The 20,294-nt window shown below is 41.3% G+C and overlaps 1 protein-coding gene across 1 annotated transcript in view; it reads right to left on the bottom strand.

Moving 5' to 3' along the window:
* The window catches only part of LOC116997458 (SH3 and multiple ankyrin repeat domains protein 2-like), a 267,147-nt gene that overhangs the window by 8,272 nt on the left and 238,581 nt on the right, over positions 1-20,294 (bottom strand). Inside the window, 4 exon segments of the mRNA XM_033062189.1 lie at positions 12,907-12,927; positions 15,680-15,688; positions 16,083-16,163; positions 17,805-17,940. Coding sequence (XP_032918080.1) covers positions 12,907-12,927; positions 15,680-15,688; positions 16,083-16,163; positions 17,805-17,940 — 247 coding nt within the window.

The following is a 20,294-nucleotide window of genomic DNA, read 5'->3' as shown; positions in this document are numbered from 1 at the left end:
TTTTTTTTTTCTTTCTTTTTTTTTTCCTTTTTCTTAAATAATTAATATCTGTGATAATTACAGGGGACAGTCTCCTCCTAATAGATTTGTTGCAGGAGATGGCTCATATCCCCATAGAACACATTGCTTAGTGACTCCTGTTCCGAATCCCCAGACTCTCTCAGAGGAAAAAGTATAATGCTGCCCATCAAGCCACCAGATCCATCATCAAATGAACTTTGAAAACAAGAGTCAGGTGCCCAGATAGATCTGGTGGCACATCACTACACAGCCCCCAAAAAGAGAAATATGAGATATGATCCTGGCAACATTACTTATTGTACGACATAGCCAAGACATGTGGATTAGCTCCATCGAGGGTCTTAGGAAGTGAGCTGGTGAGACCCACAGAGGATAAGAATGGTCATGATCCAGTACAGGCTATACCCCAACACCTCAGGCTGGCATGCCAGAAACACCAGGCAAAGACTGATCGAACACAGTTTGGGAGGCGAGTATTGCCAAGACCTCTATACTTACCACCAGGTCCCGAGTGCTTGCTCAGAGAGGGTGGGATAATGGAGAAAGAAAACTCAAAAAACAGCTGCCTCAAGAAATGACTTGTATTTGTAAGAAAAGCAATGAATGCCTGGCACAGAGTAAAAAAATGCTCGTATGAAGTTAAAGTGAAAGAACAGAGGCAAATGTTCTTCAAATACCAGCAGCACACATCGTTAACAGTGCAAATATAAACTACAAAATGTTAGACTAATCTAGTCAGCCAGAATACAATGTTAGCCAATGTAGGAAATGGTTGAACTCTGCCACCGATGGCCTTATGGCTAAGAATTAAAAGGACAGGCACATTAAAAAAAACTCTAAAAATCCTATGGAGTGGTTATTTTTTCTTCCCTCCCCCTTTTGCCTGGCGTGGAGGCATGGGCAGTGAGGCCCTCTCGGTTATGGCTCTCTGCAGCCGGCCACTGCGACAAGGCAGGGTGGCCTGCGGCGGGTCGCGAGAGTCGCTCGTCCCTTCGGCCCCTGGTAAGCACACAGTGGAGGATGCCACTGCGTCCTCACCAGTCCATGTCGAGGCACACGTCAACTCGACATGGGGGGTGGCTCTTTGGGAGATGCGCGTTTCGAGGACCTGCGTCCTCGGCTGCTTGAGGAAAGCTAAAATCTCTGACAGGTAGTTATGGATGGCTCTTGTGGAGGTAGCCACAATGCCCAGCTGCAGCTCCATACGGCCCATGGACTGGGACATGAGACCCATGGACTGTGCATGCTCCCTCTTGATATTTTCCAGCAGCTGCACAATCCTACTGTTGGTTTCCATCAACAGCTTCTCTCCCTCTGTTAGCTGGGGCTGCCCTCTCCAACCCCGATCCCTAGGGACAGGCTCAACACCGCAGCGCTCTTCATTCATCTCATCATTTCCCTCCTCCTCAGGAGAGTCACTTTCAAACTGAGGAGTCCTACTGAGTGACTGATCCCCGGGAGACTGTATGTCCATGGTGCACTCTGGAGTCCGCGCTGGCGTTTGAAATCCCTCATAATCCTCCCCAACGTTGCTGTGCGTTTCAGACGAGGACAGCGGCCACTGCCAGCTCTCTGTGGTCCTGGCTGGCGAGTCTTCATCAGAGGCAGGCACCGAGGATTCCTGTTCTTCGGCCGGCGTGGACAGCGAGCTCCCTCGGTGATGGCTGGCTTGCCCCGAGGATCCAGGAACCTCCCCATCTTGCTCCCCAGTGACATCTGGCAATCAAATAGAGGAGCAACAACCACTGTATCTGAGGCCAGGCAGATGGAGGTATCTACATGCATTGGACAACACATAGAAAGAAGCCAGTTGGGAAGCCAGAGTGTATGTGTTTGGGCAAACGGAAGGGCGGACTAAAGTTTAGTGACTGCATTGGGCACGTGGCAATTGGCATCTTTAAACACTTTTGGTCTCAATGCACACTGTCCTGTACCCAGAACACACACAGCCATGCTGCATCCCAAGGCAGGAGCTACCAAATTCCCCTCAGCGTGACTGTGACAGGAAATGTCAGTGAACCTAGCGAGAAGCTCACCTATGCACTGCAGTGGTGTCAGTCAGAAATCCCTGGGACGAGCTCAGGGCCAAGGGTCCAATTGAGCTTCCTGGGGTGCCAGATGTGCTCCACCACTGGCTGAGGGCAGCCCTTTGTTGCTCTGAAGCACTGCTGGCTATCTTCACTTTTGTCCGACGTCTCACGTCACCCCCACCCAAAATCTCTCCCAGATCACTGCTGCAGCGACGGTGGCCATCCATGGGATTATCCCGTGAGCAATGCCCTCCCCAACATTTGCCGGATTTTCCTTGTTCTCTTCTCCAAACAGCAGGAAATGCTATCTGAGGGCATTGCTCACCGGGATCTCTGTCTCCTGGAAATGAACTGAGTTTTGCCCTCCCCTGGCTACCTCTTCCCTTGCCTGAGGGTGTGTGGTGGGAAACTGGGTGCAAGCGCTTCCCTGGCAGCTCTAGAGCAAAATGCCCTCCCAAAGAGCAGGAAAGGCTTGGGCTTTAGCACCCACAGGAATCATCTGACAGGCTCCATCCTGCTCTGCATTACGTGAGGCTGGGGCTGGGGCTCTGTACACTTTCTGTTACTTCAGATAAAAAAATGAATCCTCTTCATTTTTTTTTTAGCTTTTTTTTTGAGGGGGGCCAATTTGGTCACAGGAAATCACCCTGGGGGAGTGTGGCTGAAGGAGGCACCCCAAAGCCCAAAGCCCAAAGGCCAAAGCCCTGCATTCCCCACACTCAGGCAAGGGATGGTTGAGACAAGCGCTGCTGTCAGAAGGGCTGTGACCCAACCCAGCTGCTGCTGCTCACACCACAGTGGCCTGAGTGCCAGATCAGTACCATGCCTACTCTCTGGTATCCCAGCCTTGAAAAAAGCTTTTTGGGTGTTTTTTAAGGATTAATTTCTGCATTTTGAAATTCTGCTTTTCAGATCTCACTGGATGCTGTAAGCTTATATCTGCAAGGTGCTGCTGAGGTCATGTTTGATTCTGTTTATGAATCAGGGCAGGAGTTTGTTAGGTTTTTTTTAAAATTATTTTATGCGAAAAATAATTAAATGAAAAGCTTTTTCTGACAGACCCAAGGATCCCTCCTCCTGTATCTCAATCCCTGTCTACCACAATGTGGTACTCATTATTTCTACACCCATGTGCCTGCAATACTATGGTGCTCTAAAAGGGATTCTGTGCGACTTCATTGAATGACTTTTAAGTGCTAAAATAATGGATACTATTCGTGCATTTAGCATATTCACTACTTCAAAGTATTCACATTCAAAGTATTCATAGCCTCTCTGCGTCTGGCTGGACTGTCCAGTTGCATGTTTTATGGAAAGTGAGGATGAAATTGTATTTGTAAAAAGGCATGAGCTCCTCATGAAAATGAATTTTAGGGACAAACTGTCATGCAATCATTGCCTCTTCCACTCCATGGAGATTTGAAAGGGACTATATATGAACCTAACTAAGAACTGCTTCTTCCTTGACAATTCTTCTCCTGCTTTGTCTAATACAGCCATAGCTGCATTCCTTCATTAGCAAAGCTGTCTTAACAACTACAGTGTAGGACCATGAAATTATTTCTCAGCATTTTCCTACTTGAGTACACATAAAAAACAAACAAACAAAAAAAAAGAACAAAAAACCAAGGGACCTACTTTTACCATACAAAGCAAACACACACTTCAATTAAAGTCTATGGAATTGGAGTGAGATAAGGGATCATAAATACTTATACTGATAGAGCCACTGGTCATACTGAATGTCCTGGAATTTCTTTTGACATGTCAACTGAAAATTCCCCATATTTGAAAAGCCCATTTAGCTGGCAAGTGTTCTAAACAGAGCCCACCTAACAACTGGCAAGTAAGTAGAACCAAACTATACTGGAAGTCAAAACCAGAAGCAAAATGAAGTAAAAAACCTCCAAACTCCACACTGACTTATGAATACTTCTGTAATCATTCTGTTATCACTGTGTCTAGTTTGTTCAGATTCAGGGGGACCAGAACACATTTGTTATTTGTGCATGTCTACATATTTGCCAGAGGCTCATGAAGCCAACATTTCTCTGAAAAAGTGCAATAATAAATTTTTGCAAAATTCTTTATGTCCTATGAAATGTTACCACTTGCCATCCTCCTAATCAGTCTTTTCAGCCTTTCAGAGCTGAAAGAACAGCATCTGGCAATCAGTGACCAATTGCACAAATGACAAAAAGCAAAAAGTCTGTGAAAACCCCTGGGCAGAAGGTTAAGTGCGGAAACTCTTGGCGAATACTTCTGAATAATGAATACATGCACAGGTTTAGGTTAGGTTGGTAAACTTGGTTGGCAGTGAGAGGGAGGAATAACCATCACTGTTATTTGTAACATGGTGTTCAGCATCTCTCAGGAACTCTGGTTTCTGGAAGTTTTGGGAAGCATTGGCATGGGGCATGGGGAGTGAGGAACCAAGGGTGCGTTACAGGCATGGCCTTCCACAAACTTTCCTTTATTAAGGAGCAATCATGGGAAAATTGCCTGGAGGTCACTGGCTGACACCACCTGGATGAACATGTGAGTCTCTGCCCAAGAAATCCATTCCTTGGTGACCAAAAGTCACCCTGAATTCTGGGTGGATCTTGGCCAGGTTGGTCGCACCAGTGCCTTGGCTGGGGCTGTGGGAGAGGTGTGCCAGGCACAGCAGGGGCACTGCAAAACTGGGTTCTGCCAGAAACTGTCCTTATGTTTAAATAAGTGATAGAGTGACCTCAACTAACTGCCTTTAACTCCTTGGAAAAGGGGTCAGTTTCCAAAAAAAGAGAGAGAGAGGCCTCTACAACTGTGAAGTCAAAATTGGCCATGGATCAAACCAACATGGCTGAACCCACTTGGTCGTTCATTTGCTTTTTTAAAAAAAGAAAACTCTTTCTTTTCAAGCTTTAAATAGAGTGGGTACAAAGAATCACAGCTGGCTTCCTTGGGTGTGAAGCAAAGGGAAGAGATCAGACTCCCTGATCTTTTTAGCAATGTCCATCTGACACACCATTCCTACATGCAGCATTTTGCTCACAGTGATAGATACGACTTACAGGCAAAACAGGACACTTCTGTCTTTTACAGGTATCTTTATACCAAGTGATAGCAGCCATCAAACCTGCAGCCTCTAAGGTTCATGTTCCTAACCTCATGTCCCTTGCCCTGCCTGGGCAGGACTTCCATCACCACCCCTAAATGGCCAAGGAAGGGACTCAGGAAGGAGCATGCAAATGGGCTAAAGGGAGCAGAAACATCTGGAAGTCAGTGACCCACTGCAGTTCAGCTTTAGTGTTTGATCATTGTGGGTACTACACAGCTATTTCCAAAAGCCCCTCAGGATTCACAGGTTTCTGAAGACTGTTCTTGTTTTACCTCAGTGACTCTTCTGTGTTTAAGAAAAAAAAAAAGCAGTCTGGTATTGGGGATGGGTCCATGCAACAGGAACTGGTGAGACTCCACCAAAGTCCTGGCTATCTCCCTTTCTCCCCTGTTGGACAGGTTCTCTGTTTCTGCAGAGGAGCACAATCTGCCAGGCAGATTCTCTGTTCCTGCTGCCTATCCAGGTGTTTCCCAGGGCTGACACACAGCCTGGTCTGACATGGTGGATCAGCAGGTTCTCTTGGAGGCCACAGGAGAACTGCTCCAGGTGTGCCTGCGGGGGAGAGCTGTGGTTTGCCCTGAGCATGCTGATCAAAGCCAAGTTTATTCCAGCCTTTAGGTTCATGAATATGTCCATTATTTTGGAGCACTACTATTCCATGCGGTCTCCTTGCACCACAATGTTCATTACCACTGAGAGTCCTTCGTGTTGGTCATTAGGCATTTTTAGGATTGTAGCAATTACTGGGTTGAGATACACAGTGGACTACTGAATTCAGCTGCAGGGGTAGAGGACTGAGACAGAGGCCAAGAACAGAGCAGGGCTTTGGATATAGACAAACTTTAGACATCAGAAGTATTGCTTTAACTTTTGGTCACTGAAGAACATTTGAGATTTATGCCTGTGTTGTGCCTTACCTGCCACTTGGACTGGCAGCTGATCCCTCCCCTGAGATGTGCTGCTCTTTAAGAAGCCCTCCTTTTGAAATCCCACCATTCCTGTTTCACCTCTGCTACCGGATCGTTGCCTTTTCCATTATCTTTCCTTTTCAGACTGCCCACCAGCGGAGCTGCTCGGGAGGGCTGGGGCACCGTCTCTTCCTGCTGACAGACAGGTGGGTGGAGATGTCCCTTGGCCACAACAAGTGGGCCAGGAGCTCAACAACAGCGGGAACACAGCGGGGGAGCTTCCCGGGCCCTGCCTCTGCTGCTCTGGACCTGGGCCTCTGTCTGTATCTCATCATCCCTCCTGTGGTGGGTGCATTTCTCAAACTGCTTAGGTACCAAGGTGATAGGTGCCTTGTAAATACCTAAGATAGATACAGACAGAAACTGTACCAGGCGCATTATGCAACACTTCAGACAATGCCAATGGCACCTCAGTGCTGTAGGATCACCCACCTGGTCTAGCATCTGCAGACAAATACTGGGCACATGCATTTTTCCTTTGGAAAAGTGATGGGAACACAGGACATTCATTCTTCCTTAGTGGCAACAGGTTTGGGCACACAGCCCTTAGTGTCAGGCACTGCACATGCAAGGGTTTTGTTCCATCGCCTTCCCTAAATACGAGTTTGCAGGTTTAGTTTAATTTCCTTTGTTAGCCGATAAAATTTGTTTCCTTGTCAATGATCTGCAAAAACGAGTTACAGAAGCAGTACCAAAACTAAAGGAGTGGTCTTCACATGTGCTTATTCAAAATGCACAGAGGTTCTTTTAAACTACATAAAAATAAGGCTGTGGTGTTGCTTCTATCTTATGAATTCAATTTTCCCCCCGATTTCTTTTATTTTTCAGTACAAGTAGCTTGTTTATAGCATGAAGACCAGGAGTGATTATACATATAATTAAGCTTCCATGTCTGGGAAAAATAACAAAAAAACCCCAAAACCAGCATCTAAATCATGTAGGTGCAATTATTTGCACTGCATTCCTTTTAGGTTTTTGGCACTTCCCATATATATGCCAAAGGCCTTGCCCCTTAATTTGTAAAAGAATAGCTGGGAAGTAACTGGATAAAACCTTCAGGGGGAATGTCTGTGGGTGGGAGAGCTACTAAAGTACAATTTGGGCAAACAGTGGGTCTGGGGATCTGGGCAAGGCTTTCAAAGAAGCAGATGAAAAAAATTCTAGACCATCTTCCCAGTGCTAATGAGCAGGTAAGAACCTACTGATTTCAAAAGAGAGCTTGGTCAGACCACAGGAGGTCATCTCATAACCTTGCTTGGCACAGAAGCAATTTCACTTGCCAGTATCCCTGGGGAAAAAACAGGTCACTCCTCTTTGGTTAAAATGGCTAAAACTGGATCTGTGCCCACAGAGAACAAATGGCTTTCTTTTCAGCTCTTCAGACAGGATCAGATGTGTAAAAATTCATCAAAGACCAAATGTAGGTAAAGTATAATAAAGCCTTTGACACACACTGAGTGTTTAAAGACTAGCCTTAGCTAAAGCATGGATTCAGCATTAAAGGTAAAGTTCTAAATCCAAATTTGTTGTTTATGATCAAAATTAGAGGAAAGAAACAACAAGTTCAGTCTACAGTTATGTCCTGTAAATGTATAGTTAAAAATATACAGAAATGGAATGACCAGAATTTTCATGTGGGCAATTAGGCTAATCCTCATCAATCTGCCACCACTATATCTTAATCTGGAATTACCTTCTTCCAGCCCCACCTCAGATTAACAATTTGCAGGATTGTGCTTGAATCGCAATGCTCAAACCACACATTTACCATACTGCAAACAACAGGCAGAGAATATTACTTTAGCAGTCAGCATAATGAGCATAAAAGCGCTTTGCAATACAGTCAAACACAAAAGGCACTTGAAACACTTTTCTTCTACGAAAATTAACTAAAAATATTTGTCTGTTCTCTGGGATACTGTAAATTCTACAAAGTACTCTAAAATAAAATAAAATAAAATAACAAAAATATATAAAATAAATCAATAAAACCTAAACACTTTAGTAATTAAAATGAATAATTTAGCATTATCTATAAATACCATTACATGATTTATGAAAATGCTTTGTAGATATTCACAATAAAGAGCTCAAAGTGTTCTTGGAGGAAAGCCTTATCTGTGTTTTTAGGACTGAAAATAGCTTCATGTTATTACACACAAGTCACATTTACACATTATAACCACACCATCAAAAGTAATTTCTAAGGAAGGCAGAAAACGGATGTGTTCAAATTCCTTTCTAGAGATACAATTTTCAAGTACCAGCTCTTTAACAGCATGTTCATTATTAAGGAAATAATGATACAGGCATTTAAAATACACCTGCAATGCTGAAGCCTTGCAATTCAGCCTACCTTGAAAGAGGAATGGTCATTGTCTAACAGTGGTTTCTGTTCAAGAACAAAAACAAAGCAGAGAATATAGTCAATACCCACTCCTACCCTGCAAGCCAGGTGGAATTTAAGTGGCAATTTGAAATTCTGTTTAAGAGACAGCATTTGAAAATTTGGCCTAGTCACAAAAGAAAGGCAATCAAATAAAAGAAACCAAAAAGAAAGTGGAGGATCTAAGACACTTGCAGCCTTCTCTGGTTTTACATTTAACTCCCACACTTCCACACCGAGGGGAAAAACCAAACAAACTATGAGGAATTATCTAAAAACATTTATTTTAAAATTGATTAGAAATTAATTAACATGGGTATGTGAACATTTGAAGGAAAAAAAAAAAAAGAAATAGCAGCAAAGGGAGTTTTGAGATGAGGGAGATAAGTCCTTCATCTCCCTGGCTCCTGAAAAAGAGAGAGAATACATTAAAAGTGCTGAAAGAGTTTCCCACTGCCCTAACTGTGCCATGTTGGGAATTTTAACATGCAATTTTAACTGTTCCTCAAGCCTTCAAGATTTTGAATATATGTTTATATATTAAATTGATCATATCTGAGCATAGTCGCACTCACATAAACCAATGTATTTAATGGGTCTCTTTGCAAAGGCTACAAACCCCACATTTTCTGTAACACTTACAATTCCTTTTCCAACTTCTTTTATACCATTGTCTTGTTTGGCTGATGCAGAAAGGTTTTGAAAACCTTTTCAATTACAGTCCTGTAGTAAAGAAAAACAAGTATCATGACAGGGCGCTACAACCTCGAGAATAAGCTGATAGATTCAAAACAATAACAGTGTAGATGAGTACACCCACACAGGCTCGAGCAGCCTCTACTCAGGATTCCCATTTCCAAAATGTTAAAGCATTTCATGAAAGGTAAATCCTGGTCTGAAGAAGTCTTTAGTACCAGGAGTTACCTACTAAGTTTGGACCCTGTGGCACAAATTGCTAATCAGCACATTGTCAAGTTATTTTTCGTGGAAAACACAGGGTTAGCATTGTTCCCTTTTTGAAACATGCCAGTTTTCAATACTTTTCTCTCAAAAAGTGTTTTACAAGTATTATATTATAGCCACGGTCCTAATCCTATACTTACACTGCTGTGGACTCCCCCAAGTTACACTACAAGCCATAAAATCTGCAACCTTGCTGCACCAACCACAAATGGGGCTGGCATTTCTTCACACAGACTTGACAAATTCCACCCAGAGTCACTGCTTTCTGCTTGAGATAAATGACAACCTGATGACAACCTCTTCCTTATTACTACACTGCCACCTCATTAGAATTTCAAATATGTAATGTGAATCAATTACTTACAAGGGATAACCTTCAAGAATTCTTCATGAAGCCTCATGCCTTTTGCTCTCATCTTCTGAAACAGTGTCTGCTGAAGATCTGAAAACCTTCTTCCTACAGAGAAGCACTGCAGATGCTGGGAGTTATCTCAGGAGCTGCCGTGGTGAGTGCTGTGAAAGTTGCTTGGGTGGTATTCCCATTGTTCCCTGCAGACAAATCTCCACCATCAACTCCACCACAGTGAAATAAAAAAAGTGAGTTTGGAACCCAGACGGCTTTGGGAGTGGTCTCTTCAAACAGAACAGAACAGTGTGAGCTAATCCACTGCTTGGCATTCATTTATATTTATTTGCTCTGCAATTTCATTGTTTCAGATGCCATTGGAAGGTGGAATCCTTTGAAACAATGGACAACAGGAATGGGATGAAGTGGGAATGCTTATTGCAGACAGAGCTAATAATATTTCTTTTGAATGCCATCAACTGATATTTTTCTATCCAAATGCTGGTCAGACTTGATGCCAGGTGACAATATTCTTTGTTGATGATATCAGTTATTCTGTATCTGTGAGGTGGTGATAGAATCTAAACCCTTCAAAGGAGAAAATCCTTTATTTGTAGTTGGTACCGCAGCCCACACCAAACCCCAAAGACCAGGACCAACACATATACTTTATCAGGATATGGTATATATCAATATTTTATATTGATTACCATATCAAATCTGAGAACAAACAAAGCACCACCCTAGCTCACAACTGACACCCATGAGACATTGCTAGCAGATTATTTATTAATGCAGAAGGATTATTTATCTTGTCATTCCCATTTCGCTGTGGAAATTTAACCTGATTCTTAATTTTTTCCCTTCTCTTAGAGGATTTTATATTAGGTATTTTAAAATTCAACACTGTCCACTTCAGCTTTCACTGAAAATCCCAAATTACTCACTAAATCAGACCCATTCCCTGGAAGCAAAGAAAGCTGAGGAGAAGGAAACTTCTAAATTATGTATCTAGACATTTACAAATCTTAGCTTATGGATGTGTTCCTCAAGGATCATATAACTTTAAAATTCTCCCTCCACACTGAGTTACTCATAAGTCAAAACAAAAACTGAAGAAAAAGCCATTTAAAACCAAGCTCTCCACCAGCCGCATAAAATTATGAACAGAGCTCAATTTAAAGTTTTAAAATATTAATTTTGAAGCTCTAATGATACTTATTTTCCCATCCTGATGATGAAAACTATGAGCTCACTTTTTTCCCTTAACCTTTCATTTTCAGAGTATTTTCAAACCTTCCTTTCAATTTGCTGCACGAATATCCTGGTTATTCTTCAGTATCAATGGAATCACATTTTAAGTGTTGCCTCCAACAAGTTGCTGCTAAAACTCTTGGTTTACACATTGCCATAATTTACTAATACAACAGTTCTTGGAAAACTACAAGGCACAAGAAAGAAGAAGACCACTCCCCCATCCCAGGTGTCCCACAAAATCCAGAAAATAGTTCGGAAACACGACCCCTCCACACATGCATTTCAAGGTTGGAAGCTACCTCTGAGTCAGGCAACTACTGCAAGCAGAAAGTCAGTGGCACAGATGAAGTTAAATTTTAGTAATTCATGCTTTGTAACTGCAGTAAAATGACAGAACTGCCCATGCCATACTGCTCCAAACCTAAGGATTTTATCACCTATTCAGACACAAATACCCTATCTTCTATCCTGAATATCAAAAAACACAGCCTATGTCCTGTCCTGCCTTCCTTTTCCCTGCTCTCCCAATGAACCAGAACCCATCTCCAGAGATAACCAGCAAGACAAGTCAGACAGAACCACAGAAGCCATTATTTTTATCTTAATGCCTCCCTCATCTCTGACCCAGAAAACTGAATGTTTGGTTGACAGAAGACTGTACAACACCACCAATGTATTTTTTATATGCTGCCAAAACATATTTTTGAGTAGCAATGTGGTTTATTCTGTCATATTCTCTGAATGGAGAATGGCAAATATCCTTAGCTGGCACCTCTGGTAAGCACTTAAAAGGAGGTCAGGAAAGAGCAGGAAAATAAAGAGTGGAAAATAACCCAATTCCATCCTATTAAATGTCAAAAAGGAAAAGTTTCCTTGCTGAGAGAAGACACTGCCTACAGCCTAGATTTCCTTTCCATGACAATGAACCTCACCCAAGAGCAGGACACAGTCTGTTTTTCACCAGCTACCACCCAGGGGCTCAGGGAAGTGTGAGACTCTTCCTTAGGCCAGACTCCATGAGAACGTGGAAATGAACAGCCCCTGCTCAGGAGAGCTCACAATCTAGAGAAGCAAAATGATGTACAGGAGCATGGAAAAAGTACAGCTCAACACAAACAAAGTCTCTACACAAAAATACATTTATGAAAACTATTAAAATAGCGCTGCTATTTCTACCTGCCCCCCTGCCTCGCCACCAGTGCTGGGACGATTGCTCAGTGGGGATCTAAGGAAGGTGGGTCTTTGGGAGAGATTTCAAGGAGAAGGTGGTGGGTGGCCTCATGAATCAGTCCAGGAAGGGCACTCCATGCATACAGGACAGCGTGGAAGATGTTCTACCAGACAGAGCAGCATTTCTGCTGGTGAGAAGCTCAGGTGTGGTGTGCAAGATCCCTGATTCCTGAGACAGACACAGTGTGGGCACGGGAGAACATGTGGCCGTTCAGGAGACAAGCAGGATCACTAACGTGGGACTGCACTGGGGTGTCACTGGCCACTAACTCTCTGTGGCTGCCAGTCAGCACAGGAACTGTGAGGAGATGAGATGGAAGGGGTTGGAGAAGAGTTGGGTACAGAGAAGGAAAAAAAAGGCAAGGTGAAGGAAAGGAGACAAAAGGAAGAAATGCAGGGGATATTTTCAAATGTGGTCTTCTGTTTGAGTTTCTTAGTGTGTTTGCAATTTATTAACTAAATAACTAAAAAACATATACAATAATTAATGTACATTTGACACCATAAAATAAACTGGACCATATGCCAACATTTACATTGTTATTATCCTTCACTATGGAAAGGTGAGAAACGGGTTAAACAAGAGACAAAATGCTTCCCCTTACCCTTCTTCTTCCGTACTGAAGCTTGGAAATAGAAAGGGAATGAACTGTGAATCAATTCTGAAGGTAATTTTTAAAATGCTAAATCCTTGTCTGTCATTTTGAGCTCAAACATTATCCTTCTCTCTAAGATGTCACTCTCTCCCTGCTCACATCTACTAAACAGGTATCTCTCAAACCACAGTAGATAAAATCTGCTTTTGCCAAACTGTTCTTATCAGGGTTTATGACAACTACAAGGAATTTCTTCCCTGCAGGTATTAGGGATACATGCAGATTTTTTTTTCTAAGTTCTTTTTTAAAAACAGTAATTGGGGCAACTTATTGATACCAGGACAGTCAAACTGTGACAACATTGGGCATTTCCAAATCTTTGCAGATTGAAATGGAAAGGAATCATTAGCTCACTGCCATCTTTTGGATTAATTAATTTGAAAGAGAACAGCTCAGATGGTCTGCTCTGTATTATAAAGAACAGAATAGCTTAAAAAAAGTCAATAAAACTGTAAGTAGGGTTCAGAGCCAGGCAAAGGAAGTGACTGTAATGATTGCAAGATGGATAATTTTTTAAAAAAAAATATGTTTAACTTAGCTAGAAGACATTACAAAACTACGCACTCTAAAGGAAAACAAATGGGAGTTTCTCTTCACGTTTTTGTTCTATTACATAACAAGGGACATTCAATAAAATTAAAGGCACCACATTCAAAACCAATAAAAAGGAAATACATCTGTACACAGCACGTAATTAGTCTGTGGGATTCTTTGTCACAAGACATTGTTTAGACCATGGGTTTCTCCAGTTCAGGAAAAAGGGTTACACATAGGTATTGATGAGAACATCCACAGTGCTCATTTATAGGCTCTTCCTATTTGGTTTGCACATATATGGCATGAAAGAAATGCTCAATCATTAGAGAGTTAAATAGCTATAAAAATGTGGGTGTTCTCATAGCTCTCACAGATGTCCAATATATACACAAATACATAGAGGGATCTATAAATTATAGATAAATACACACATACAAGCTGTGTTTTATGTCAGTAGACAACTTTTAACTGATGATAGGGAGAACATTTTCCCTGTGGAAGCTTGCTCAGTTGCTGTGCAATTTAAGAATTCTTGTCCCTTCTGGTAACAGCCCTTTTCCAGGACAAATATGAAAATAGGTAGACCACAGATGTTATTTGGAATGTCAGTCACATTGCTTGCTAGGGTGGTAAATGTTCAAAGTGTCACAGAAGTGGCATTTATGGACATTTTTTAGGAAGAAAGCAAATTTCTGCCACTACTACAGCTTTCTCAGGGGGCAAACACCTCTGGAACAAGGTGCAGGACTATTCCACAGAACAGAAGACTGCAGCCACTGCAATGTCTGCCCCATCTAGGTAAAGGTATCAATGGGAAATGTGCTTAAAAATGGAAATATGTCCCATGGCTGCTTGTTAAAGGAGCTGCAATGGTTTCTGCCACTTGGTGAGGACAAACAGCAGAGCAAGGGCAGCAACCTGAGCAGAGGGTGGGAAAGCTAAAATATGATGGTCTCCACTGGGGACATTACTATTAACAAGCTATTCTCCCCTGGGAAAGTGCTGTTTCTGCTTTTACATCAGTATCTCCTGTGGAAGACTGAAAAGTCAGAGAAATAAAAGAATATCCTCAGCTTGAAAGCAATTGGCAGAAGAGGATAACAAAGGGGCAAAAATGGTGCCTAAGTATTGCTGTCCCCCTGGGAAAGGTGGTTGCTAAACCAGCAAAGTTTTACAAGCTCTCAGCACTCCATGAAAGGAAAGCAAATGTAAAACACCCAGACCCACAAAGTGTGCTCCAGAAATATTTTATGTTGTAATCCTTGAAGAAAAAAGATGGAGCATTCACAATCTGTTGATAACCTTGAATTAAGCTCTTAAACTTCCTTGTACATAAAAATCAAATTTTCTGAGACCTGCTGGAGCTAAATAACCAGACTGGGGTGGTTTTTTGGTCTTCATTTGCTTGTTAGACCATACAGAAGACACTACCCACTTCAGCACCACTTTGCTGGGAGACTTCCCACTGGAGTTACGTGACTTGACTCACTAAAGGATAGATGGGGTTCATCTGCCCCAGAAAACACTCACTTACAGGGGAAAAAAATGGGGTCACAAGGCTATGATTTGTTCCAGTTGGCCTTCAGATGAGTCTATGTCAGGAAAACCCCAAGATTAAAAAATTAAGTATTTAAATCACTGCAGAATTACATGGAAAAATGGTTTTATTGTGTGGATTATTATCATCTATTACTCTCCAGTGAGGGATGTGGTTTGGTTTTATACCCATTTCTCACTTGCTAAGCACACTGTTTTACTGTTATAGCCACATAGAAATATGCACTGGGCTTTTCTCTTTTCATATATGATTTATTCCTATTTTCATGTCTTAAATCTAGCTGCAAAAATTCTACCTTTTAATGACCTAGCAGATTAAAACCAGTAAGAGAAGAACAATTACCTTCCTCATTTCTAGAAAATTATGAAAAATTCCTGAAGAATTAGGCATATCTAGAATGTGGATGATCAAGGAAAGGAATCTACAACCATATTTCTCAAAATTAGCAAATAAAAGACTGAATGCTCAGTAATTTTTTATTACCAATAGCGAGAGGAATTAAGTTTATATCATGCACAGAAGTCAAAGTGATATCATAATATGCACTTTTTCAGATCAAATGAAACAAGTTGAAGTTGAAGCTGCTTTAACACTGTCAGCTTTTAACAACAGCTTCTGGCAGCTTACCTTTATCCACTAATGAGAGGCCACAGAAATTTAAAATAAAACAATATTAGATGAACTGAAAATTTAGAATGCAAAGCTAACAAAACATGATACAGCATAATTTTCTTTTTTCTTGTTCTTTTTTTCTTTTTTTTTTTTTTTTTGGTAGATGTGCCAAACTTTGATGATGCATAAAATGTATCAACATTCCCTTGCGCAGCAGTAAAGGCACAAGTCTCCACAAAAATCATTCATGCGAGTCATGCACATTTTGAACTCTCCAAAGATGCAGCATTCTTAAAACCTCCTCTGCTCTAGACACTGTACACAGTGCAGCTCCCTTCACCAATTTCACATAGAGACATATAGATAGATATTTACATCTCCACCAAGCCAGCATGCTTGCCAAAAAACACTTTCTTACCAAGCTCTTCAAGCTCTGAGGTCATGGACTTAGACCGCAGGGTCAGTGCAGTGGTTGGAGCTCGCTTAGGAGGTGGTGGGGCTGTGCATGGGACAGAAAAACACACAAGTGTCAGCCAAAATACACCCTCTGGAAGCCCTATGCTCACAGCCACAATTCCATATCCATTTAAAAGAATAAGCTCCATTAAATAAGGCGAGAATAAATACCTACATGCGGAGGAAAAAGCCCTGAGATGCTTTTCATGGACTGAATTTCTCCACTGTTTCTGGCTCTAGCGTAGGTTGCTTGACACATCCGCAAGCTTTTATGTAACAGGATACATAGAAACATTTAAAGCTAAATAACTGTGCACTTCTGTTTCCCAGCAGGAAAAGGGCTTTCTAGAGAAAGGACCTCGCAGCAGTGGTGCGCCTTCTGAGAAATATGTGGGGCTAAAAACCTCCTGGGCACCAGCCAATCCTTGGCAGATTAATTTAATCTTTGGAGAAACTGTTCAATCTGAGAAATACAGGAAAGAACATTCAAATGTGTCTGAATTGTTAAGATGACTCTAAGGGAAACAGGTGATCCTCATAATACATAAGTTCTTAAAATATCAAGGCAATAATCTAGCACAGAAACTACAATCTGTGCTTTAGTATCCTGATAACAAATATTTCTGATGGTCAGAAAAGATCATCTCATTCGAACTCCCCTGCCATAGGCAGAGACACCTTCCACTATCCCAGGTTGCTCCAAGCCCCATCCATCCTGGCTCTGGACACTTCCAGGGATGGGGCAGCCACAGTTTCTCTGTACAAACTGTGCCAGGACCTCAGCACCCTCAGAGGGAAGAATTTACCACTAATATTTAGTCTAAACGTGCTGCCTTTCAGTTTGAAGCACTGCCCCTTGTCCTGTCACTACATTTAAGGTCAATATGATACATCCAAAAAGCAAAAAGGTTTGTTTAAAACGTGTGATCAGTAATTCCACCAATCCCTAAAATAATGCAGGACCATGCTGGGACATGATGGTGAAAACACTTCCAGCACAGACAGAAAGTTTTAGTTTCATGGAGCAGGAGGGAGTCCTGGCGTGCCAGCTCCTCACCTGCTCCCACACTGAAGAACCAGGTGTGTGTGTGAACTCAGGGGGCTGTGGGAGGAACGGGAACTTTCTGCAATGTGCTGCTGCTGTATGCAGCACCAGTGAGCAGCAGCAATCTTCCCTGCTTAATGATAATTATAAGGGCCTAATGACTTCCCAGCACAGCTGGAAACCAAACTCAGGGGCATCGAAGGTGAAGGAAACAGTGTCAATTCCTCTTTTTTTGGGGGGTGAAGTTTTTGTGGTGGCTTTTTGAATGAGTGGGTGAGAAACTGCTGAACTAGCCCCATCTCAAATACACTTGAAATTAATAAAAGATAATCTGTTCTTTGTGTTTTTCCTCTCATACTACTTCAAGAATCTTTACTACAAGATCCTCAAACATATACAGGTGAAAAACCCAAAAAATGAACTTTAACTCCAAGCATGACGAGAGAATATTGATCTTTTGGTCACGTGTTAATGCCTAACCCAACAGAATTAAATCACTCCAGATTAAAGAACAGGGCATTTCAAATTTTAGAAGCAAAGTCTAATAAATTAGAATTAGAAAACAGTTATTTCATGCCCATACTTGGTTTTCTGTGAAGGAAGGGCAGGAGAGTCCATCATAAAGAGATAAAAATGTACCTTTCTTCCTTGCTGTGTCATCTGGGTCAAGATTCCTGGTTACTGTGACAACTTTCAGCACAAGATGATTGCCCCCCTGTCGAATCATGTTCACCACCTGCCTGTGGCCAACTTTCACTACATTCTCATTATTAACCTGCACAGAAAGGAAGGAGTCTTTTAGACCAAAAAGCAGAAAACTTTTCTTCTATCATTTTTATAACCAAAATGTGGAAGGAACAGGTAGAAACAGAATTTTTAGTTACTGCCTTTTAATGAAAATACGCATATGAAGAACAGTGCATAGCTGACACGACAACCAGAAAACAAAGCTATCCCTTTGGGAAATGCACATCTAAATAAATCCAACCAAATCCTGCCCTTTACATATTTCATCCACAACAACTAGAGTTTTCCCTCTGCAAGTTTCTGGAAGGTCCTCCTGTCCTGGAAGCAAAGGCAACAGGCTATAGCAGGCCCAAAGAGTGTCCATGGAAAAAAAAGAGTTAAATACATGAAGCCCTGAGAAGCTACTGTGGCCATGCCAATTAAACTTCAACTGCACTGCAACATTCAGCTGAAGGGAAATAAATAAATAAATACATACATAAATACATAAATAAATAAATACATGCACTCTCTCAGTAATTCCTAGTGCTAAATCATCCTTTTTGCTGGATATGTCTTTCCATAATATCAATTAATAGACACAGAGGAAAGCAGAGGCATAAAAACTGTAAATAAGCGTGGCTAAAAGTAATTTATTTATTAATTCAATCTATAAGGAGTCATTGAAAGTTATCTGAAATTTGAATGATGACAACATGTAAGACTGAAGTGCTGCCTGTGCTATCTAAACATAAAAGATATTGAGGAATGGAGGAAGAGCTGCTGCCAGGATACATGCCGGGAAGTTGATCTCCCTCCAAAATTCCACTGACTCAGTAATATTTCACTGAGATCACTCAATGCCTTCCAAAATGAACAGTCATTTTCAAAGTAAGTGTTTTTAGCCTCCTCTATTTATTCTGTCAGGCTGGGCATCTCATACTCTAAAGGATTTACAGTTTAGAGCAGACTCTCTCATTAAATATTACTGCCATTTAGCAGAACAAACAGCACAAGCCCCACTCCAACTTGAAATAATTTTTCCATCCATTGTCTGGAAGTAAAACCTTCCTTTTTTTCAGGCTTCAGCTGAGCCAAAATGCATTTTAATGAGCTCAAGCATTGGTAAACCATCTTTTCAGTAGAGTGCTGCAGTTGGAGCCTACGGGACGAGCTGTGTGCTCTGTGCCTGAGCTCGAGGTGCTTTTGGAGAGGCTCTTTTGGTTCCATGTACTGTGACACAGGTGGAACACATGCTGAACATCCAGACCTGTTGAGCAGGTAATGATGAAGCTCTCTCATTCTGTAGGTGGAGAGTATAAAAAATATTGATTTAAATAGGACTCTTGCTGGTTTACTTTTACACCTCCTTAGCATCTGGTATTTAATTCCAAGAGATATTTATTTAGCTGGACCAATGGCATTTAAATTTAATCTGTCTAAAATACTGAAACAAACAGCATTATCCATTTACTTCTGAATTCCTTCCAGTATTAAAGCCTCAACCAGGTAATTATTTTCCACAGGAAAAAAAAAATCATGTAATTAAGAATTATGGAATGTATCCACTCTATTTTTACTGGAATTAAATTTCAAGCCAGTAAGGATTACAATGTAATCCCTAATGATGTCAAAAAATAGAGCCTTCCAAATAAATCAAAAGTCAATATTAATCAAACACATGTACACTTCACTAGTGTAAAGTGATAAATGTGTGATATGATAAATAGTTTATGCAGTATCCCATCTGTTCCCATCATTCTGTGCAATGATATTTAACATTTAGAGCTGGAGCAAATATATACAACACATTTTTTTAAAGCTGCCTCAGAAACAGAACCTGTAAATGACTGTTTATAGCAGCTTTGTTGAAAGGGCACAGTTACAAAAGCTGGGACTGAAAAGATTTATCTGGAAATAAATAAAATAAAAATATTGATAGGAGAGCTGGAGGTTATTTAAATTGGAGTCTTACGGAAATACTAGAGAACAAAAGAATCATGAAATCAGCAGAGCAGAACCTCATCTTCACAGTCTTTAGCACCTCAGGGGGTAAAAGTGGAGCATGATTACAAAGCAATAGCTTGGGAATTGTCAGTAGTTTATAAAGATTTCAGTGACATTATTTCTTTTACTCTTTTTCAATATTTCATCCAGAAGCCAAATGACTGCAGGAAGGGTCATTAAGCAGTGAGACACTGGAGTTCAAGCAGGTTGAACTGTCTGAAGTTTTAGTTTGATATTATTCAGCAAAACTTTTCCAGTTCTGAATAATTTGAGGCAAATCTCTCTCGACTTCCATTTCAAGCTTTGGCAGGGGGGAGTTTGTAAACCAGTAAAGCAGATATCTATTCCAACTCAACAGGAATTCTTTTCATAATCACCTGTGTTCTTGCTATTAAA

The sequence above is a fragment of the Catharus ustulatus genome, chromosome 6 (assembly GCF_009819885.2).
Source record: "Catharus ustulatus isolate bCatUst1 chromosome 6, bCatUst1.pri.v2, whole genome shotgun sequence".
In the NCBI taxonomy this organism is placed as follows: domain Eukaryota; kingdom Metazoa; phylum Chordata; class Aves; order Passeriformes; family Turdidae; genus Catharus; species Catharus ustulatus.
Note: the sequence above shows the minus strand (reverse complement) of the source record. Positions and strands in the feature narration are given on the sequence as shown.